The following is a 23,388-nucleotide window of genomic DNA, read 5'->3' as shown; positions in this document are numbered from 1 at the left end:
TAGCCAGTCCGACCCTGAAAGGCGGGGTCTCATACACTCAAACGTAACCAGCCCATATCTGGCATGCCATACATAAACTGTGCCACCATTGCCAGATCTGGACCACATCCGGTTCACTTACCAGTTGCCATGCCAGTGGTAGGTCAGAAGTGCCGACTTGATGCAAGATCTATCCCAGACCCCTCTGCTATGTGGGTGGTGGCCTGCTCCCGATATAAACGGTATTCAGATTACAATTTTACTGCCATAATGCTGGATTTTGTATTTAAAAACAAAACAAAACATAGGAACAAGGAAAAACAAAACAAGACAAAAAAAAAAAAAACTATATAGTGAACAGCAGATAGGGGGAATGGGGTGATACTTCAACTGAACCTGGTAAAGTCGACAGTGACGTCACATGAGGTCATTCATACGTCTGAATCAGATTGTCATGGCAAAAGGAACGCAGCTCAAATGACAAGCAACACATGCATCACAGGCTATCGCGGCCGCAAGGGCTCATGGGAAGGGATTTAATCCACAAATAAATACTATTTCTAACCTTTTAAACATTTCTAATATGCATGCTGGGCTTAATTTACCTAGCTTTTGTGTTTTATCCATGTCTATATCGTGTAGTGTGCCTATTCACGAGTTTCACATTTGTGTCGCTGTAGTCACCGTGAGCGTGATGGGTAGAGCGCGCACGGTACCTGCTTCATTTTCTTAAATAAATTTAAGGGTGTTGTTCAGATACTCTGCCACGCCCATAAATGGAACGTCGGTCATCATCTTTCGTCCGTTCTGGATATGCTGGATTATATTTGCTGAACAACTTGCAGAAGGACTACACAGGACCGAGACTTGAATCAGCAGTAAAAGCTGTATTCCAACGGTGTGTCATGTACTGGCGACCTCTGACACCAAAGACAGAAGAACGATTTAATCGAACGCGTTCTTTAGTGCTACAATGACGTCACAGACAAGAGTCAGCAGTGAAAGCTGAACTCCAACGGTGTGTCAAGTACTGGCGACCTCTGACACCATAGATAGAAGAACGATTTCATCGAACGCGTCCTTCTTTGCTACTGTGACGTCACAGACGAGTCAGCAGTAAAAGCTGAACTCCAACGGTGTGTCAAGTACTGGTGACCTCTGACACCGCAGAGAGAAGAACAGCTACATGCTTCCATTGTAGTATGCTCTGTTCCCTCTCTGACAGATAGTTAATGCTCTGATCTATATATCTAGAAATGTAAGTTGTTGTAACATTAAATGAATTAACTAAATATGACAGTGTTGTTAAAATATTTATATGACTACTCTCTTCCATCAAAACCTCATTTTATAAATAATAATAAAAAAGGTTATTCAAGTTTGTCCTATAGTGCTTAACACCTTATATTAACACCACATTTGTAGATAAGTTTTTTTTTTTCCCCTGGGACGAAATAAGCCCCAAAGCAAAAACAAGGTTAAACTAAGACATACAGACAGGGTCACAACAAACGGGAATTAGTAAGAAAGGGAACAACAAGGGAACTATTCCTCTCCTCTGCCTCCATATTCCAGAATTTGAACCTACACCATTCTGTGGAGAGCACTCGAGCAATCTTCCCCTTTATGCAGAGGGGGGGCTGAAAATAACCACATCCACTTACTCATCTGATGTATTCTGCTGAGAACTTGTGAGTCTTTCTCAAACATTAAATTAATAGTGATATAAATGCTTAATTGGGTGCTTAATTTTTGGAGGAGGCTTAACATATTTGTACATGTACTCGTGAAAATGAGAACAAACAAGCAGGGGGATTTTATAAAAATAATTTAGTTGTCTAATAATTGTCAACATATACTTTCCTGAAAAAGTCCAAAGTCATCTTGACTTAATAAAATCTTCATCCACCCATCCATCTATCCGTTTTCTATATCCACTTAATCCAACTCAGGGTCGTGGAGATTGGAGCCTATCCCAGCTGTCACTGGGTGAGAGCAGGGTACACTCTGGATGAGCCATCAGTCCATCACAGGACCACACAGATACAACAAGACAAACAAGCATGCTCTCCATCAGAGCTTCATTTTGATGTGAAATAACAATACATGTTCAAATGGATATTCTAAACGGTTCTTATACTTCATAATCAATCATCCAGCTAGCACAGTCCAAAAACATTCATTGTCTACAGCTGCTTATATGAAGCCTAATGAGGAGAGCAGGTCAATCAAAAACAAGAAGACAAAATGTTATTATAATAGAGGAGACACAGCAGGGCAGCCCCTGAAAAGGTCATTATGATGCTCAGACTGGAGAGGGTTCTAGTCTCTGGTTCTGGTACCACTTTAGTCCTGAAAGGCCAAATCACACGCTGCCACTGAGTGAGAATAGCTTGACGGGCTCCATCCCACTGGCCTGGTCCACTCAGGCGGTATTGGTATGGAGTGCAGGGACCTAAAAAGGCCTGTAGTGCCAGCTTGGGATCATTCAGAAAGAGCCGCAGTATGTTTGGTTTGACTCCCACCTCCTTGGCCAAAGAGTCCATATAAGGGAGGTAGTCCACCTGTAGGGGGTTGCGCTCTGAGCATTTAAAACTAACAGAGGGAAACAAAAAAAAAAGGAAAAGCAGTTTATCAAATTCATTATACTCTATTCAACACTGGATCTGTGAGGAGTAATAAGCTGAAAACAGCTCTATTAATTCAGCTTTATAATTACCTTTGACGCATGGTAGCTGTGTCCGTCTCAATTTCCTTCATCATGAGCTCCTCTGCTGGGAGGGATATTAAACCTGAAAGGGGATATTTAGTCAAATTTAAACACAAAATGGAAATGTTGAGTTTATCACAGGTTTCTAACAGTTATTTTCTACTACATGGCACACTTGCCTTTGGATTTGTGGCCTCCATTACAATTCTGCAACAACCTTTAGCTTTATGCTAAGTATTGTTACATCAAGAAAGTGTATCTATTGATATATAACACAGGATTGTTTCATTAATTATAGTTCAGTGTGACAGCAAATGGAATTTTTCTTTCCAATTGTCTCAGCTGAAAATTCAAAAGCTCCAGGAAGAATACCTCCAAAAGCTGCCTTTTTGCATCAGTTAGCTGTCAGTCACTTTAACGAAATATCTACATCCCACATATTATAGAAGATGAATTCCATTAGCATCAAAATATGACAGACTTGCATTAAACCTATAAGTTTAATGCAGTTTCACTCACAACTCTTCATTAGTGTCAGTCCACAGCACAAAACATAACATTTTCAGAGTAAATTTGAAAAATATTGTAAAAGTACAACACTGGCTGGTGTCACAAAAAGTTTTCATGACTTTTAAATGACATTTTGTAATAAATAACAATGAAAACATGATTAACAGTGTATTTAAGTAACTAGCGTAAGTGTGTGTGTGGGGGTGGGGGTTAAGCTACAGATTGTCATGCCACAGAACAGAATTTGAGCCTCATCTGACAAAATACTGTCCAAAAAGTTTTAATTTTTCCATTGGTTTCAGTTGAAACTGTTTGGGATAGGTGTAAATACAAGGTTAGGATTAGATACAGGCTCGCATAATGTTGCCTGGATACAAAACAACAAGCAAAGTGAAGCATCTCACAATTTCCACACCCGTTTAATAACGCCACTATACTGAGGACATGTGTACCTATCACTTAGCTTCTTGTGAGACTAGCCTGAGTCAGTTCTTGTGTGTTCTTTTACCTTTAAACACTCTTGTGACCCAGCGAGCCTGCATCTCAGCCAGAGGGTTGATTGACCCTAATCCATGGATGAAGCCAACCACTGCCAATGTAGGGTGGGTCAGCATGGGGGGGAACACATGCTTGTAAAGACGCAACCTGTAGTCACATTTAGCCTGAAGCGCTGGGGGCAGGAAAGGGAAGCTGTAGTTGTACCCCGTGGCAAATATCACTGTATCCACCTATGTAACACACATACATGTCAATGAAAAGATGACTATGGAGCATTCAGTACATTATGTGATTATTTGAGTTTTCTGACTAAAGGCTGGAATTATTAAGTGAAATTAAATGAACGGTCCAAAGAGGAGAAATGCCGGGATTTATGAGCGTCATTAATATACACCTCGTCTATGATGCTCCCATCAACGAAGACCACACTGCTGTCACAGAATTCCCTCACATTTGGTTTGACACAAATCCGACCTGAGAGGATCCGAGCTGGCAGGTCGTCGTTCACAACAGGAATCTGTGCCCCAAAACTGTAGAGAGAACATTTCAGAAAGTATTTATGGACTGAGACACGAACACACAGTTGTCAAGCAGATTTGCAAGAAGCCACCATTATCTGCAAAACACAATATTAGGTTGTTCTTTTTTCTTTATTCATTTCAAAATTAAAGCAGCAGAATAACTTCTTGGACCGCTGTGATCTGTCCTCCTGCACCACCATTCGATGAGTCATTTCAATGATGTGTGGTAAAAAAAATAAAAAAAATTGTGAAGAAGTGGGTTTTAGAGCATAACAGGTACAGGTGACAATTATAAGGTCTGAATATACTTACTGACAAATTTTTATGGATGAGAGACTTTGAAATTTTGGTTGGTATTAAAAAAGGTTTCTAAGCTTCCATTTAATGCCCTCTGCAGGGCAAACTTCAGATTTTTGACCCCTCTGATATGTGACACCAGTAGCAGAAACATCAGTGTTGTTCTTCCGTTTTTCTTCCCATGTGCATTTATCACGTACAACACCACTCTTTTAAAGATATTAAGTTTTTAAGTCATGTCCTTAAAGATGTATGCTTACCCTAAACATTGACCTCACAAATCTTTTTTAAAATCAACGTTATGTGATATTACCTATGTTTTGGTTTAAGGCCATATAGTTTGTGATCAAATGCTTCATTCAACTTCTTTTTCAGCATCCTGTTGCTCCATGTGGGAAAGAGCTTTTGTATCATCGCATTCATTCTGGAAGTCATAACTATGTCAGCCGGGAGCCCTCCCTGTCCTACACGGCTGATAACCCATGCTCCACTCCTGGTACTGAGGTATACCTGCAGATCAGGGAAGCACAGGAACAATTCATGAGTTCAGCTGTGAAGTGTTTTTTGCTTTGTTGGTAGAGGGGGGGTGTGTCCTTAAGCTTCTTTTGAAATACAGTGAAATGAAAAAGATGCTTGATGTGAAACAGTACTGCTTATTTAAAAAAAAAAGCTACATAACAATATTGACATGCTGCCCAGTTGTTTACCCGCTCAGCAACTCTACTGATGTCCACAGCAATATCCCCTCCAGAGTTCCCAATCCCAATCACCACCACTCTTTTCCCCTGCAGGCCGTTAGCGTTGCGGTATTCCCAGCTGTGGAAATATCTACCTTTGAAGTTCTCAATATCTGTTATGGAACAGAGAAACCATGATGAACAGTGGGAGAAAGTAAAGAACTTTCCATATATTAATTTGCAGGGTTGGAGGAAGAATAGCTGACGGTATGATATGGCTCTCTTAAATTTACCTGCAAAGTCAGTAAGGGGCAAATGAGGCTGGGTGTAATGTCCAGTACAAACCAGAACTGCATCAAAAACATGCGTGTCTCTCTGACCCTCTGCTCTTTCTGTTTCTACGTCCCACTGTCCTGTCAGAGCAAAATCAGCCCTCTGCCTCACACTGACCACCGTAGTCTGAGAAACACACACAAGCATTAAAATATAGTGTTCACAGACGCCTTGCTCCCACAAGGTGAACTCTTTGGTACTGACATTGGGGTTTTGAAGATCTTTATATATGGAACGAAAATCTCATCCCGTGAAATGAAAGGAGAAAAATGTCTATTTATAATATGACCTCTAACTTAAGACAGTGTGTAAAATGTAAATAAAGAGAGAATGCATAGATTTTCAAATCTTATAAAGCAACATTTCATTCACAGAAGAACATAATCAAAATATATAAAATGTTTGAAATGAGATATTTTACTATTCCATAAAAAATGTTCGCTTATCTTAATTTCGATGAAAGCAACACGTCTCAAAGAGGTTTGGACAGTGGCAGCAAGAGGCTGGAGAAGAAGTGCTACTGCAAAGAAAGAAACAACTTGCAACTAATTGGGTTAATTGGCAACAGGTAAGTAACTGGGTATAAAAAGAGCACTTTAGGGACACTTGTTATCACAGCTCAGTTCAAAGGCCTGCCTCTCTGATGGTATGAGGGAGCATTAGTGTCTATGGAATTGGCAACTTGCACATCTGGAAAGGCACTGTCAATATTCAAAGGTATATACTGGGTTTTAAAACAATGCTTCCATTGCTTCCATCAATACGCTTCCATTCAGGCGATGTCCTCTTCAGGGAAGGCCTCGCACATTTCAGCAAGACAGTGATAAACCACATTCTGCATCTGTTACAATGGCTCTGTAGAAGGAGAGTCTTGGTGCTGGACTGACCTGCCTTCAGTCCAGCAGATCTTTCATAAATGAAAATATCTGGTGCATCATTCAAATCAATATATGATGAGGAAGATCCAGCACAGCTGAAGAGCTAGAATCCTCTATCAAACAAGAACATTCCTCTTCCAAAGGTCCAGCAACTGTTCTCCCGAATGATTATAGAGTGTTGTTAAAAGACACTACACAGTGGTAAACAAGGTTCTGCCCCAATTTTCTGAGATGCGTTGCTTCCATCAAATTAAATATGAACTGATATTTTTCAGCAAATAATGAAGCATCTCACTTTCAACATTTGACACGTTTTACATGTTTAATTCTAAATGCAATAATGGCTCATGAAATTTACAAATAATCCACACTTTCTTTATCTCTTTTAAAAAAAAAATAATAAATTGAGGTTGTGGATAATGTCAGTAAATGATTTGCTCCTTACAGACAGTATCTGAACAAGCTCACTGACCTTGAAGCGTATGTACTGCAGCAGGTTAAAAGCTTGAGCGTAGAGGCGTAGGTACATCAGGACTTCAGAATGGTGCATGTTGTTGGGGAGCTCAGCAGGAGGTGGGAAGTCGCTGAAAGCCATCATCTCCTTAGAGCTGTTGATAACAACTGACTGGTAGATGTTGGCTCGCCCAGGTTCTGGCTTGTCCTACAGACGGAGAGTGTACACAGATAACGATATGCTTTACACATTACAACTTGATCTGAAATGGTACTGTCAGAGATATATTATAATATTGTTATTAATATACAATTTGTATAGATCTCCCCTTTGTAAATTAAACTGAGGTATTTTTAAATACACCATTACAAGATTCCACTGTGGTCAGTTGCAGCTACACATCACAAGGCATTAAACAAATAAACAATATTTTAAAGAATTTAGTTGTTTTTCAGAGACGTGAAAATGTACTGATTGTACTTTAGATTAACAGTTATGTCTGTTACCTTAAATCTCCACAGTCCTCCAATGTCATGGCTGCTCTCAAAGCATGTGGGCTCCAGACCTTCATCCAAAGAGGCTTTGACACTGGTGAGACCAGAGGGACCTGCACCGATCACTGCGACTCTCCGAACCATGTTGGACACTAACAGCAACGCAAACGCTGAACTGTTAAAGAAGTCGCAACCGGAGTTAGAGAAAAGATGGGGAATGGCAGTCTTTTAGGAAATTATGTGAATTAGTATATATCTTTTTTTAACTTTGGTTATTACATGAAAGGGACAATGTGATATTAAAGTGTTCTCTCTCTCTCTCTCTCTCTCTCTCTCTCTCTCTCTTTTTTTATTAAACTAAGCTGCTGCCCTTTATCTTTGAGGACCACAGGGCGATGTTATTTAGAGCTGAAAATATGACCGGTCAAAACACCATCACCTCACAGCAAGGCAGTTCCAGGTTTGAATCCTGGCTTTGGCCTTTCTGTGTGGAGTTTACATGTTCTCTCCATGTATGCATGGGTTCTCTCCCAGTACTCCGGTTTTCTCTCACCGTCCAAAAAAAGTGCATGTTAGGTTAATTGGTGACTAAATTGTCCCTTGGAGTGAGTGTGAGCATGTATTGTTGCACGTCTCTGTGTGGCCCTGTGATCTGTCCAGGCTGTAACTTGCCTCTCGCTCAGTGACAGCTGGGATAGGCTCCAGCAACCCTAAATTGGATTAAGTGGGTTTAGAAGATGGTTACCAGTTTTATAAGCCTTTACATTTTACAATTGAATAGAGACTTTTCTCACTCAGCAGCCCAACAAACGTGAAAACAAACCAACATATCAAAAAGATTAGGAGGAAAAGACTAAAAACTGACAATAGAGTTGGATGGCTCCACTAGAAGACTGAGGAACCTGCTCGAACCTGCTGAGAGCAGAGCTTTGTGCAAAGACGACAGTCCGCTCATGTGTTCGACAGTTGGATGGTTTTGAGGTTATTTTTGAATGTTTATTATCTTTAGGAAAGCTACTGATAAGGACGATTTGCTTATTCCGAGACAAGTGCTGGTTAATTCTACAACTACACACTGACATAACATCTGTAATCGCATTTTAAACGTACAAGCTTCTGTGCTCATTGGGTGAAGACTGTTTAGACTGTGCTGACTTTCAATTAGTCTCTGACATTCTAAAAGAGTTTCAAGGTCACATCTTACAGTGAATGTCTGAGGTGATGTTTTATGTTTAACCCTGTGTTCTCATGGCTGGGTTGGATTTATAAATCCAATCAGTTTGGACTGACTGTGGAACGCGGCCAGTGACAGTCCAAGATTCAGAAGATTTAGAAGTCAGAAGATTTAGTCAGAGAGCAAGACAAGCGGCACATTTTGAGCATGCTGCCAAACAATCAGATTTTTCGTGTAATGCCTGGTAAAAAGAAAAAACACTCGCTGTTTAGATGAGGTTTGATAAACCTTTTTAAAACAATAAGAAACATGCAGTTCATGTTCTACAGACTTGGGGGAAAATTACTGAACATTTTTTACACAGAGCAGTCAGATCTCCAAAGGAAATTACAGTCACTAAATACTGAATGGTTAAGTCTGAATATTGCGCAAGTGAAAATGTTTTTTTTCTCCTACAACTAACTAGAATATGTTCTAATCATACTCGAAGGGATTCCAATTGGATTGTTAAAATAACTTCCCTTTCCTTTACATAAATGAAGAGTATGCACATGTCATATCTGAAAACCATTTTCAACAAAAAAGTTGGACTACGAAAAGATCACAGGAACTTTGACACACACACAAAAAGATACAGACAAGAACCCCCCCATTAAGTTTTTGGCTTGCATTCTCCTTTTCAGTCTCTCTCACTTACTCCCCAAATAACTCCAATATTTGCACCTGAACTCTGAATACCATCAACCTTAAACGATTCATAGTCTACCTCCAATGCACTGAATTCAAATTAACACAAACACATAGACCGGTGTGAGCCTTACCTCTTCTTCACAAAGGGAGAGGAGAAATACACTCAAATGTTCTCCTCTACAACAACTCGGTCACATTTTAACTCACAGGACAGGTTGGTGATTGATCAGCTGTGGGTCCACAAAGCAAGTCAATGCATTAAGAGATGAACTCTTGTGATGAACCTTTGTCATTTTGCAAGAGAGAGGTTACATCCTTAAGTCAGCAGTCTATAACACGGGATAAAATAATCCCATAAAACAGAAATAAAACGTATAAAAAACCCCACTATTTTGTCATTGGTGTATGATTTACTTTTTTTTTTATTCAGTAAAACTGCATAGAATTATGTACATATTAAATTGTGGTTATGCCAGAAAAGAAAATCTTTTACACACACAAATACCCCACAAATGAAGAGGAATGTGGCCACTCTTTGTTGTGCATCTCAGACTCTGATAGCTTCCACGGCTGAAGAAAGTTGGAGTTGGTGGGTTTCTGGTTGCCGGAACAATGACATGCAGACGCCACAAGATGACAATGTTGTTCACATTTTGTCCTCCACTAGATTCAACACCGAAGCAGCCTTTAGGTCAAAAGTTGGACAACACGCAGCTGTTCTTCCTATTTTGTAATTGACTGTCTGTTGGACCATGACGAATGAAATAATGAGCTATTTGCTATTTGATCAAACCAGATCACAATAGACAGTAAGGCAATTTCTTGAACATCTGATACTGAACACTGCCATCTTACTGCACTGAGATCAGCATCAGTGCATTACCTGAAAAATATATTGTATTATTTCCTATGACATAACTCCCTGTCACAATGTCAGAAAATGATCATCAATATTTCTGACAGGAAAAATGGGATGAACATTTTATTGTATGTTCCCTCTTATCACTGTGTTTTCCCCTAAGCTGTGTGCTTCAGTAACTAAAACATCTGATGTTGCCTGGGTCTATTGATTTGAAAGTGATTTCTAAATGTTCCATCTAAATTGGGGCAGTGCCTCTGTTTGTATATTAAGGAGAAGGAAGAAATGAGAAACAGATTCATTCAAAAAAATTAATTCTTCCATATATATTCGTGTGTGTGTGCCCATTGATCACTGTCTCCTCTCCAACTTTTCTTTCTGTGCTTGTTTTGTTTTCCAGTGAACATGGTAAGAAAACATTTACTTTTGTCATCATGACCATTTGCAAGACAGCAAAATTACTCGAGTAAATAAGAAAACATTAAACTGCACCCAAGTTCTCCTTGAAATCCCCCTATTATAAGATACATTGTTAGGTTGTCAATCGTACTTATCTTACAGAAAACAGTGCTTCATACACATTCTGTATCTTCTCAATCTAACACTTCACTGAAGTGACATCATACTCATACAGGTGAATATTCCAACCTAAAGCGCTTTTTATCGCATGAAAAAAAAAAAACAGCTTGCTGACCTGGATGGTCATACTGGCGTTGTTTTAATGGCTCGAACTTAAATCTAAATCAAAGAATAAATAAATGAATAAATAGATAAAGGCTCAAGTCTTTCTGTATACATGCTTGCTTGTGTAGTATGTCTTCACTGGACTGTTTTTTTCTCCAGTCATTTCAGTTCACAGTTATTCCTATCAGTTCCATTACTTTTAATGTAAGTTTCCTGTATTATTTGCATATCAACTCTGCTGAATTATTTAAAATGAAATTTAGCAGTGAAAATTAATCAAGCTGTGTAGAGCAACTTGTCCATTTCCCTCGTGTTCTCATATCTCAGGCTGATAATTGCTTACATAGGTAAGCGTTTAAGTAGCAAAATCTTCAGTTATCCACAACATTGTCTTCTGTGTTACAGATTTGTCAATAACTTGTCAATAACTAACTTTGTCTGTTTTTTACTCAACAAGAAAGGACAAAGATAGGTGAAGACTAAAGGGAAAAGTCCTATTTCAAGGAGGGAATGACAAGTGTTGGTTCATACCCAAAGCTTGATCAGCTACTGGTTTGAATACCTGTTTCTTAGAAGTAATAGTTATTTGGTGCTACACTAAAAAATTTAAAATAGATAATAAGAAAAAAAATCACATATCAGAACTGGAATGGAAACTACAAAAGGTCCATCAAGACTTGGTCCTCAAAGCCATAGACACTGACACCTCCTGTCCTATCTTAAAGATCTTAAAGATAGGACAGGAGGTCTTGGAATGTTCCCCTAACAGTCCCTGATTAATCAAAGCAGTACCAAAATCAGTTTTGGACTTCGTAACAGTTTTACCCCCAGAAAACTATTTGAACCATTTAACACCTTGAACAGTGTTAAATTCCTTTTTTTTTTTAACTTAGACAGAAAATTAGAATAACCTGAAACTTTTTTAAATATTTGATTAATCAATTTATTTATTTTTTTACTGGGGTTTTGCACAGTTTGATTCAGGTAGCTAAGCAAAGACTGCTATAGTAAGTCAACTCATGCATTATATTCACTGTAAAATACATTAAACTCCTATTCCATAAGTTAGAAGAAGTTCCACCCATCCTTTCATTTTCTTTATCAGGGTCATGGGGGAGCTGGAGCCTATCCCATCTGCCATCAAGGGAGAAGCAGGATATACCTTGGACAAAAATGTTGCATGTCCCCACTTACTTGAAGGGTCCATTTAGAACCACCAAGCAATGTAATGTGCATGTTTTTGGGTGCTTGGAGGAAGCCAGAATACTTGGAGAGAACCTACACAGTACGTCCCCAGCCGAGATTTAAACCAGGAACCTTTTTGCTGTGATGTGACAGTGAAAAACACTATACCACCATGCAGCCCATTAGCAGATAATAAGCACATCTGTGCTTCAAAGCATCAGGATTTTGATTGGCCTGCAAAGCGAGAAGACTATAATAGTATAATAGTCTCTTCAACCTGACAGTGCTCACATGAACTTCTTAGATGGTTTTCTCTTGAAGGACCAGTGCTAAAGTTTTGGAGGGATCTGATATGTATTGACATGACACAAATATTAAAACTGAAAGTCAATAATTCCTTTACTTAACGCAATATGCAATTCCTATACTTAAGGCATTGGCGCAGCAAGCCTTATGGTGGTCCTCACTGGTGATCAGCATCATCCTGGACACCCCCTCTCTCCTTAAATTCTACAACCACACATTAATACATTACAGTCTACAATACATGTGAGGCTGTCTTTCTGACCTCTGAACATCAACACAAAAAGAGAGATCACGTATTTATCACGTTCTTTTTTGACTTATCCATGAAATCAGCGAATGAACCATGAGTCCTTCAGGAAAGTTTTGCTACTGTCCAAAATCTCAGTTGCATGTTGCAGTATTGGGATGATGTTATATTTTGACAAAAGCATAGCCATTATAATTGTTCCGCCAAAGGTAATCAGCAGGGGAGAATTCAAAACAGACGTCCTGACCTCTGGTTCTGGTATTGCTCTGGTTCTGAAAGGCTTAGCAACCCGCTCCCACTGAGTGAGGATAGCGTGTCGGGCACCTGCCCACTGTCCAGGCCCAGTGAGACGATACTGATATGGAGTGCATGGACCAAAGACAACCTTTGCCCAGAGCACAGGATCTCTCAGGAACAGTCTCAGTAGGTTCGGTCGAACACCCACCTGTGATCAGAAGTGTGACATAAAGATTTAGTTCTCTAAATACTTTATGACAACATTTTACATAGTGCCGAGGGGAACTAACCTCCTCAGCAATGAAATCTAGGTATGGGATGTAATCCACTTGTAGAGCAGCCTGTTGTGGACAGGGATAGCTGAGAAAACAACAAAAAGGAGTACATTTTATGATTAACAAGATTTTTTTACTTGAAATTTAGATTTTTAGGTTATAGATGATACCTACCTGTGCATGTTACTCCTTCTATCAGACTCAATGACTTCCAGCATTTTCTCCTCAGACGGCAGATGACTCAAATCTGAAAGATAAAACACACCAACTGATACTACATCTTACTTTCCCCATGGGTTTTTCTCCTGTGCAATGAGTTTACCTGTAAAGACTTTAACAGCCCAGCGTGCCTGCATCTCCACAATAGGCATGATCGGTCCTTTTGCTTGGAAAAGTCCCATGATGGCAAGTGTGGGGTGTAGCAGAGATGGAGGAAACACTCTTCTGAATTATGAAAAATCATAGGGCATAATATAAATGCAATGATTCATACCTTTAAATGGGATCAAATTAAGCAAAGTTGTGGGACAATCTAATATGTCAGGTTTGTTTTTGCAGCCCCGTTCAACAAGGGGTTATTTTCACCTAGGATACATTTCTAAATAACAATTAAAACTTTGAACAAGATGTCCTAAATAAAATGCAATTTGGTTTGATAGAAGAATTCATACAAATACTTGTGAAAGTATTTCAAAGAAAGCATTTACATAAAACTATGTCACTATGTTTTGCAGACAAATGAATAACACCAAAAAAACAAAACAGCACTGCTCTATGATACAGCGTTCAGTATCCTATTTACATATCAGACTCAGCTTTAAATACTATCCACCGTGAACTTACTTGTACAATGTCAGCTCTCCATGAGGTCCTTCAGACAGAGCTGAGGGCAGGAATGTGAAAGTTCCATTATAACCGGTACAAAAGATCACAGCGTCTATGTCCTCTTCCACTGTGCCATCTTCAAATATGACTCCTGTATCCTTGAATCCTTTCAGGTTGGGCTTCATGACTAGTGCCCCCTGAAGGATTCGGCCTGGTAGATCATCATTGATCAAAGGCTTTCTGTCCAAGAGTCTGTTGAAGAGACAAAATAATAATTGGAGAAAATAAAACTTCCAATACTTCAAGTTTTCTTTTCGTACAGCTATAGTGTAGCATCAACAATACTGACACCTATTGTCTTTCACAAAATAAATGATACTCACAAAAAGAACTACTAATAACCCTAACCCTTAATGCCAACCCTAACAGTCATGTGCCAACCAATATAATGAGCATAGCGGGTGCAAAACCTTACTAACAACACTGACATTTTTAACGTGTTAGTCTCAACTAGCAATTACAGCAAGAAACGTGAATCCAACACTAAAGTGTCTAAAACAGTAGTTACGTGGATGGCTGCCAATATCAGATCAGTTCAAATAGGACCCCATGTTAACACTACCACCTCTACAGCAGACAGATTCATGGCCACAGCCAGAAAGAACAAAAACAGGTTTGGTTTCTTCAGCTAACCTGCCCCTTGATGATGAAGGCTTATTGTATGAAGAGTGCTTTGTCTAGACTTGAGATCATGCATTATTATGGGCAGGGCTGCTTTGAATGACAGCTGAGTCGCTCACTGTGTTCAATTTACAAGAAAACCCATGTCGGAAAAACATATGCCTACGTGGAAGAGCGCATGTACACAACTCACAAAGCAGCTGTGCTGACCCCTGTTTCTCTATGCTGCCCATGCTCAACATTTAGTTCAACTGTTGATATACAGTAGCTGGGAGTATAAAAACAACAAATCTCAAATCACTACATAAAACACGAAATGAAATACAGAGAACTGTGGCAGGAAATCAAATAAAGTAATTGATATAAAACTAGTTTATCTTACCTGTGTCTGGGTTTCAAACCATACAGTTTATGGTCATATTTATGGTTCAGAGCTCTCTCTGCTGCCCAGTTGACTAGACTCTTGGGGAGCAGCCGTGTTAGGAAGTTGATGAACCTGGTAATAGATGTCATGTCCAGAGGAAGGCCATCACTGGACATCCTGCCTAGCACCCAGGCCCCTTGACGTGTACTGAGAAATGTCTGCCAGGGAGAAGAAGACTGGCTGTAAGTACATAGAAATACAGAAAAGCAAATGAGACACATTACTGTGTCGTGCATTGTTTTATGATACTTGTCCAGTGCTTTAACACAGCTCTGAAAGCGATAGACTGACAGAATAGACTCAGTTTCTGAAACAACATGGTAGTTTCCCAGTTCTTGTTCTGTCTTACCTTCACTGCAGATCTACTAATCTCTACTGCAATATCTCCTCCGGAGTTTCCAATGCCGACCACCACCACCCTCTTTCCTCTGCAGGCATCTGCATCTTTATATTCCCAGCTGTGAAGACACCTGCCACCAAAAGTATCATGCCCTGGAAAAAGACATATGGTACAACTAGGAGCAAAAGAAGATAGTTCTGATTCAAAGCAACAAAAACAGTATTGAATATACTGCATTCATTTAATCACCTTGAAAGTTGGATAGGGGCAAGGCAGGATGGGTATAGTGACCTGAACACACCAAAACTGCATCAAAGATGTGTTTTTCTTCCTCGCCATTCCAGTTTACTGTCACTACGTCCCACTGACCCGACACAGAAAAGTCTGACCTTTGTGCAACTCTCCTCACTGTGGTCTGAAGTGTGAACACCCACATTTATTAGAACACACACCACAATGCAAAGATATTTTTAACTTTGTATGGAAATGACAGTGATAATGAAACAGGAAAAACCTTGAAGTTGATATATCTAAGCAGGTCAAAGTGCTCAGCATAAAGTCTGAAGTATTGAAGCAGCTGGGAGTTGTGCATGTAGTTTGAGTAGTTATCAGGCATGGGAAAATCACTGAAACACATCATCTCTTTGGAGGTATTAACCACCAAAGACCAGTAAATACTGGATCGCTCTGGCTCAGGTGACTCCTGTGGACACAGAGACTAAAGTTAAAAAGATAAAAACATGACTCTATCTTGGATATTTTAGTTTCAAGCAGTTCAGTTGTTGTGCAAAAGCAACACTATCTTTGTTAAAAATGATGACATGTAACGTAGAAACAAAAATTATCATCAAGAGACAAACAGGCCAACCACTCACCTTAAATTTCCACAAGCCTCCAATGTCATCACTACTTTCAAAGCAGACAGGCTCCAACCCCTCATCAACACAAATTTTGATACAGGCCAGCCCCGAACTGCCTGCTCCGATGACTGCCACACGTTGTACCATTGCTAAGCATTTGAGTTAGGGCACTGTCAATAAGAAAGGTTTCATACAAGTAGAACTAAGAGTCAGCATAAAGTTTAACATAACTTCATATGTACATTTATTGACTTTCTCTAATTTAATCTGTCCATCAGCTGGACACCACAGGCACATAAAGAGACCTCTGTCCTATAAATGAACAACAATACTCTTATTGCTATAGCTGTTCTCACCGTCTCCTGTAAGCAGATTAAAAGTCTTGCGCAGCAACAATCAAATGTCAAACAGCCTGTAAGCTTGAATGAACTGAGCTGTTGCTTGTTGCACAATCAGTTCAGCAGGGTGGCAGAGGAGGGACTTTAACCCTATTTGGTGTGGTGGAAATGTGTCCTGTATTCTGAAAAGCAAATTGCTAACCAGAAGTGAAAGAGGAAGAAGAGGAATGGAATTTTACCCTTAGCAAGAACTTGGTAACAGTGCGTAAAAGAAAGCTAACTTTTAACGACATACTAAGCTCTCACTGTGCACAAAGATCAAGATATGTGTGCAGATATACTTATTATACTTGCTCTCACTCTGCAAGAGAGACAGATTCTGTGGACTTAATGAACATAGTTGTCATTGTACATGAATAAATAATTATTTTATGCACTTTTAGACATTCAGTAAAACCAGCTGAACTTCATACTTGGACCAAATTTTGTACAGTATATATCACTTTATTTTTAGCTCCTTAACTTTAAACTCAAAGACTGCATTTGCTGTCAGACATAATTTAAAACAATTGTTATGAATAACTTGATGACCACCTTCCATTAGCTTTTAATGTAGCTTTAAAATACAAACATTATAGATTGACAGGCTAAGGTGCATGACTTTTTACTATATGGAAGTGTTATGGAAAATATCTACTTTATATGAGTTTCATGCTTAACCCATACTTTGTTCTCATTTTATTGTCTATACTGTACTAATCTTTACATTTGATGTCTCATGTTGCCAAAGCAAGTGGCAGTAATGAAGGGCCGGAAAGTCAGAGATAGTTTCTGTCACTGTAATTGTTTTTGTTCTCGGATCCTTGCACCTTGTTCTGGCTTTGGTACAGTTGGAAACCATAGAAATTCCTTTCTAATAGCCTTTATCATCTCTTTAGCTTTCCCCTTACTATCAAGCCTTTATGGTGTCAGGACACTCCCTTATCTTGAGTTCCTCGCCTGAATAAATCTACAAAAGACATGTTGGAGTTTCCAGTCTCACTTTATTCATCTTTTTGAAAAATGTGATTTAATTTCTATTACAATTTTGGTATCTATGACAGGATTCCTCACGTGATGCAAGCTGAGAACTGACATGTCAGCAGCAGCAGCACAAACTACAACACAAGGTAGAGAGGATGGATGCATCGTCTAAGTGGGGTCTAAATGACAAATGGAATAGTGGGGCAGGTGATAATATGAGACACAGTTTGGTGTGAGTTTGTCAGGTTTGGGGCAACAATTTCTTCAACACAAACAGAACAGTAAGGAACAAGTCAACACCATATCAAAATAGCAGCATATCTTTGGTAATGAAAATTATTAGCTGAAGTTCAGGTGCAGGACCACACCTTAAACACTACTTCATCTCCATCAACATCCTGCTTTGTGTGTATTGTCCCTGCTCATGAACTGTAAAAATGGTTACAGTATTTATGAAAAATAAACACTTCTTTCTGCAGCTCCTCTAAAAACAGGTTGAGTTGTCAGTGTTTTATGTGACTGTAAAATGAGTTGCAATATATAATCACACAGAGACACTGTTATACACAGACAGTTTTGGCAGTAAGAGGCAAATGTCTGTTCTTCAGCTGATATATACAGAGTCACAAGATGAGACATGAGGCTCCTGTTTCATTCAAACTGTTTGAGGACGGAGCTTGGACAGCAGGGTGGGGATGCTGGTTAGGTTATGAACTTGATAGCCATGATAGTCAAGCTAAACTTCATCAGGCGGCCTCTGGCTGAACCCTGTTGTGCATTCAGCTAGAAGAGACATGTGAAAAGATTATCCACATAATGTCAGAAAACGTAAGGCTCTGACACTCTCCTGTTTAGCATGAGTCTCTCTTAAACCTTCTGGAATAGGGATAAAATGATGCTCATTTCAGACCTGTCTGAGTTTTCAGGGGCTCATATATGTGGTCCAACTGGGTGAAGATTGCCTTTCGTGCCCCCTCCCATTTTCCTGGTCCCATCAGCTGGTACTGGTAAGCGATGAGAGGCCCCCAAAAAACCCTTTTAAACAGTGGGTAGTCTGTTAAGAAGAGCCAGAACAGGTTTGGCTGCACTCCGATGTCCTTTGCAAGGTCATCCATGTACTCAACAAACTCCACCTGCAGGGGTGTCAGCTTTGACACAACGTAACTGTAGAAAGGATAAGCCATTGAAAGATGCTGTTGAACAGTACTATCGAAGCTTTACTCTTAGGCTTTGACATCTTATTTACAGAATAAATTACACAACTTAGCATTTAGCCATTAAAGAGATTGGGGTGGGTATTCCAGAAAGTTTCATGTTTAAAGTATTTCTTAGACTTTGTAAGAAATACAAATGTTCAGATAAGTGAGCTGATTGGTATAAGACACATGGTTATTGTTCCTTTGAGAGATGCCAAATGTTTTTTCATGGTGAAGTATGTAAGAAAAGGAAGAAAAGTATGGACTTAAAATAAAGGATGTCAGGCTGCTTGGGATAAGTATTTTCTGTGGGAGAGAATATCTTCCCTTGGAGGGAACTTCTGGCTTTTTAATTTTGCAGACACTTAGCCTAACAAACACAGTTTAACACCCTGAAGTAAGAGAAAAATTCAAAGGAGAGCCATATGAATTTGTTAAGAATCTTGACATTGACATTTTTCAATATTTATGCTGGTTATGATTCACTAAATTATTCAAAACAATCCTGTCATAAAGAGAAATTATTCTTATACTTTTTCTCAATGTTCTTGGTGTCCTTGTCAACAGCCTTGACCATGGCTTTGATTGAGGGCAGCTTCTTATGTCCTGAGGGTTCAAAAACAGAAAGCTGACATACAGCAAACAGACATGTACTAGTGAAACATAATAAAGTATTTGAATACAATATTCTTGAGAATGTTCATCGTTCTTCGAAGTGCATCCTCACCTTTGAAGACACGTGAGACAAAGCGGGCTTGCATTTCAGCCAGTGTCATGATGGAGCCATCAGAATGGATGAAACTCACAATGGCCAGAGTGGGATGCTCCAGTTTTGGAGGGAAAACATGCTTGTACAGACCCACACGATGCCCAGACTTGTACATGACCATTTTTGGCAAATAGGGGAAATCGTAGTTGTACCCTGTGGCAAACACAATCCTATCCACCTGTAATGAAGAAGATATTCTGTAAGAACCTGTTCTTCAGTCATTCTGGAAGTTATAAAGAACTTAAATTCTCTATGTGGCAGTCATAAATCATATATAAACTAATTTGTCTACCTACAAATTGTAAGTTTTAAAGTTTTGACCAGGAAGAAACCTTTCGTGCTTTTAAAAATGTTCTGGGATATGACTCTACTCATCTTTTTCTTTTTTCTCTGGAAGCAGTGAGAAAGCTCCTCACTTGCTCAGCCTTGCTTTTGCTGTGTTATCCACCTACCCTGTATAACTATACTCACTAGCTCCTTATCTCATATTTTCCTCACAGCACATGCATAGCAGGCAATTAGCCCCACTATACATAGTCTACAAAGAGCACAAGACTGTCTGAAGTCTACTTTCTGAGACTTTCAGTGGTGCTCTGCAGATTCAAAGCCAAATCTTCAGCCATACCACTGAGACTGATTTTTGACTTGTGGATTTTGCTCATGAAATGTCACTGAAAAAAATGTATTTTCAGCAGAGAGAGACTTTAAGGAATAAGATATAATATGGTTCTCTGACATTTTTCACAGAGCTGCCATCATCAAACATCACAGTAGACCCACAGATCTCCTTCACATTTGGCTTGACGATGACTGAGCCTGACAAAATCTTGAAGGGCAGGTCGTCGTTGATCACTGGAATCTGGCTGAAAAGCCTGTTGACAGAAAGTGAAGATGGAGGAGAGATAGAAACACAGAAGTTCATATAATTATTTTAAGATCAACCCACCACCTCTCATGCATAACCGTACAGTATCTTATTGGGCCATCATTGACAAAATGGTACTATCGGTCTTATTTCTTCTTTTTAAAATGCAGGCATTCTCAACATATAATTTCAAAGATATGCAGCTTTTACTGATTATGAGAGTAACTGCAGTTAATTGTCAAAATGTGATCCATTAAGACGACACAGTAAAAAGAATGTATTTAAATCCTAACAATGTTTCTTTAAACTATAGCCGAGCAGTTTTGTTTTTTTACCCTGAGCACATAATGTTGTTGTCTAAACCAAATGAGTAAATGAGAAGTATCATCTTGCATTGTGTTGACATATCACCAAAGCAACCAGCAAAATAATGTATATCAAGGTGACGGTAGTGTTGTATAAAGAATGTATTTTAGCCCTACCCATGATTGTTTTATAACTATAACCAAGTAGTTTTGTTTTTTCAACCCCTGACCAATTGATAATATTACTTCAGTCCAACCAGGAAATTAACGCTTTTAGTAAAGTGTTGATGGGTTACTGTTTTAACCCAACCCAGAAGTGAAAAAACTAAAACAAAACAGATGTCATATCTGCGTGTTGAACTTGCATCCTACAGTTAAAGTTGTTTGAAAGCTGAATAATGATGCCATCCACCATTTCTCTCTTCTTCTTAAGAGGACCTTGAGGCATGTTAAGGGAAACACTTAATGGAGAAATTCATATGAGTTGTATTTCCTCTTGTCGACTGTAGAGGCAGCAGTTTTGAGGAACCGCTGTGGGCTATTTAAGGTTATGAACAAATTACCTATTTGGCTATTTTCTTATTGGGGGGACACGTTGATATATCTAAACCACAAATCTTTGAAATGCAGATGAAAATTAGACCATCCTAAATAAAATGCATTTAGAAACACAAGGAGGGCAAGCAAACTCTGCTCTAACATTTGTTTAAATTCGAGAGAAATAATCAGGGGATTTCCATTTGAGAGCTTTTTGTCAAAAAGATCTCCAAAAAGAGCTTAGGGGATTCCTCTTTAGCATTACATCCAAGTTAATGCTAACACTTAATTGACATGCAATAATTATTTGATACTGCAGGATATATTCAACTTGAGAGTAACTACAAAGTGACAAACAATAGAAAAATGTCAATGTCGTACCTATGTTTGGGTTTAAGGCCATACATAGCATGATCATACATGGCGTTGAGTTTTTTTCTCACCAAACCAATTGAGTAAACTCATGGGCAACAGCTTGAACAAAGCGTGTGTTGAACCTGTCCACTGGCAGGCCATTGTCTGAAACCTGGCGGATGACCCAGGCACCACTGCGAGTGCTCAGATATACCTGCTATGTCCCCCCCTGAGTTCCCGATGCCAATGACCACCACTTTCTTCCCGTACAGGTTCTCAGGCCCCTTGTAGTCCCAGCTGTGGAAGTATTTTCCTTCAAAGGTATCAATTCCTGCAACAACATTAGAACAAAAGCTCGTTTCATCATGCACATTGGTAAAGACTGTAGTCACGCATCATGCAATGATGTACCTTGTACTTACCTGGGAAATCTTTGAGAGGCAAGTTAGGATAGTTGAAGTGACCTGAGCAGCAAATAACTGCATCAAAGATTTGCCTCTCCTCTTGTCCATCTTTATTCTCTATTACCACATCCCATTGACCAGTGCGAAAGAAGTCAGGTCTCTGCATTACTCTCTTAACTGAGGTCTAAGGGATGGAAAATATAGATGACAAGTTAGGATATGGGAATTAAAAGCAGTAAGATTTTAAAAATCAGATTCTGTTCTTTGTGTAGTTACCTGGAAGCGAATGTGCTCCAGTAGTTTAAAGTGCTCTGCATACATCCTGAAGTATTTCAGGATTTTAGAGTGGTGCATGTAGTTGGGGTAATCAGCTGGGATGGGGAAGTCACTGTAGCACATTATCTCTTTCCACACGTTGATAGTTAGGGAGCGATAGATGCTGGCCCTGTTGGGCTCTGAGACTTCCTGTACAGAAGAAGAAAATAAATTATTTTAAAAAAGTTGTATAAGCTCTTCTTGTGGAAAACAACAGGCCTAAAAACAAGCAAGAAAAATGAAACTTTTCAACAGTTTTTTGCTGTTGAAGTCTTGCCTTGAACTTCCAGAGTCCACCGATGTCGTCGCTGCTTTCAAAGCAGGTTGGCATCATGCCCTCATCCAAACAAGCCTTTATGCTGGTCAGACCGGAGGGGGGGGATCACTGCTACTCTGTGCACCATGATGGAGCTGTAATAGAAGAAGATAAAGCAGAAGGTGGAAACCCAAGACACCATTCTGTATCTTCCAGTAAAGCAGGAAAAAGGCTGTGCTGAACAGGCAAATTAAGCTTTGGTTATCATCAGTCAGTCCAGTTTTCTATTGAAGTGATGACTCATCCTTCAGATTATGATATTTAAGAAGCACAAGTGCTGTTGTAGAACCTTTTACAATGACAACAAGAACAATGCCTTCCTTTTTGAATTTGCAATCCTTTTACTTTTTAAATTTACTTTTTAAAAGTAATGCTCTCTGTCACCTGTTTTTTCACATGCAACATAAATGCATATGACCACAATAATCATGTATAATTATAATACAGTTCTGTTCTCTAATGTATTTTTTTGGTATTTTAATCTCTCATTTTAAATCTTTGACATCAGGCTTAACAGAGAAGAGCCACTTTGGTTATCTCTCCATCCTGTAATAGCTAAATATTTCATTATGCTTACTCCTTGGAAGTATACTCCTTACACCTCAGGTGAGTAAACTGTTGCTGATTATATGCACTGGTTTGCCCTCATGGATATGAAGAAACTTCTGGACATCACTGACATCTGCTGCCGCTGGTTATGCTCTTACACTCTCAGCTTTCTGCACAGCTATAACTTTAATTGCAGCTTTAATCGTAAAACTTTGGCAGAAACTACATGAAGGCCAACAGGGATTTTGCTGGGAGATCATAGAAACTTTGGATTGACCT

The 23,388-nt window shown here is 39.2% G+C and overlaps 1 protein-coding gene and 1 pseudogene across 1 annotated transcript; both read right to left on the bottom strand.

Annotated features, from left to right (window-relative positions):
- Positions 1 to 1,912: 1,912 nt before the first annotated feature.
- On the bottom strand, positions 1,913 to 16,601 carry LOC140312444 (uncharacterized). The gene is made up of 21 exons (XM_072390281.1): positions 16,495 to 16,601; positions 16,154 to 16,308; positions 15,793 to 15,981; positions 15,528 to 15,693; positions 15,288 to 15,430; positions 14,897 to 15,096; positions 13,852 to 14,085; positions 13,331 to 13,452; positions 13,183 to 13,255; positions 13,024 to 13,093; positions 12,584 to 12,941; positions 12,491 to 12,513; positions 7,364 to 7,576; positions 6,876 to 7,064; positions 5,486 to 5,651; positions 5,223 to 5,365; positions 4,829 to 5,025; positions 4,092 to 4,227; positions 3,708 to 3,927; positions 2,699 to 2,771; positions 1,913 to 2,574 (listed from the first exon to the last, which is right to left on the bottom strand). Exons 2-21 carry the CDS (start codon positions 16,283 to 16,285, stop codon positions 2,208 to 2,210), a joined length of 3,414 nt encoding a protein of 1,137 aa, XP_072246382.1. The 5' UTR covers positions 16,286 to 16,308; positions 16,495 to 16,601; the 3' UTR covers positions 1,913 to 2,207.
- A 1,779-nt stretch (positions 16,602 to 18,380) lies between these two features.
- Positions 18,381 to 22,648, bottom strand: LOC140312162 (flavin-containing monooxygenase 5-like; annotated as a pseudogene).
- Between the last annotated feature and the right edge of the window lie 740 nt (positions 22,649 to 23,388).

Source organism: Leuresthes tenuis, unplaced genomic scaffold, assembly GCF_036924035.1.
Source record: "Leuresthes tenuis unplaced genomic scaffold, fLeuTen1.0.hap1 SCAF_7, whole genome shotgun sequence".
Classification (NCBI taxonomy): domain Eukaryota; kingdom Metazoa; phylum Chordata; class Actinopteri; order Atheriniformes; family Atherinopsidae; genus Leuresthes; species Leuresthes tenuis.
This window is presented reverse-complemented; position numbering and strand designations above follow the sequence as displayed.

Coding starts and splice junctions, on each gene's coding strand:
- LOC140312444 (XM_072390281.1), bottom strand. CDS start 16,285: ATGGTACAACGTGTGGCAGTCATCGGAGCAGGCAGTTCGGGGCTGGCC. Junction 15,431..15,527: donor GCCCCTATCCAACTTTCAAG/GTGATTAAATGA, acceptor GTCTTTTTCCAG/GGCATGATACTTTTGGTGGC. Junction 3,928..4,091: donor ATGGGAGCATCATAGACGAG/GTGTATATTAAT, acceptor TGTGTTACATAG/GTGGATACAGTGATATTTGC.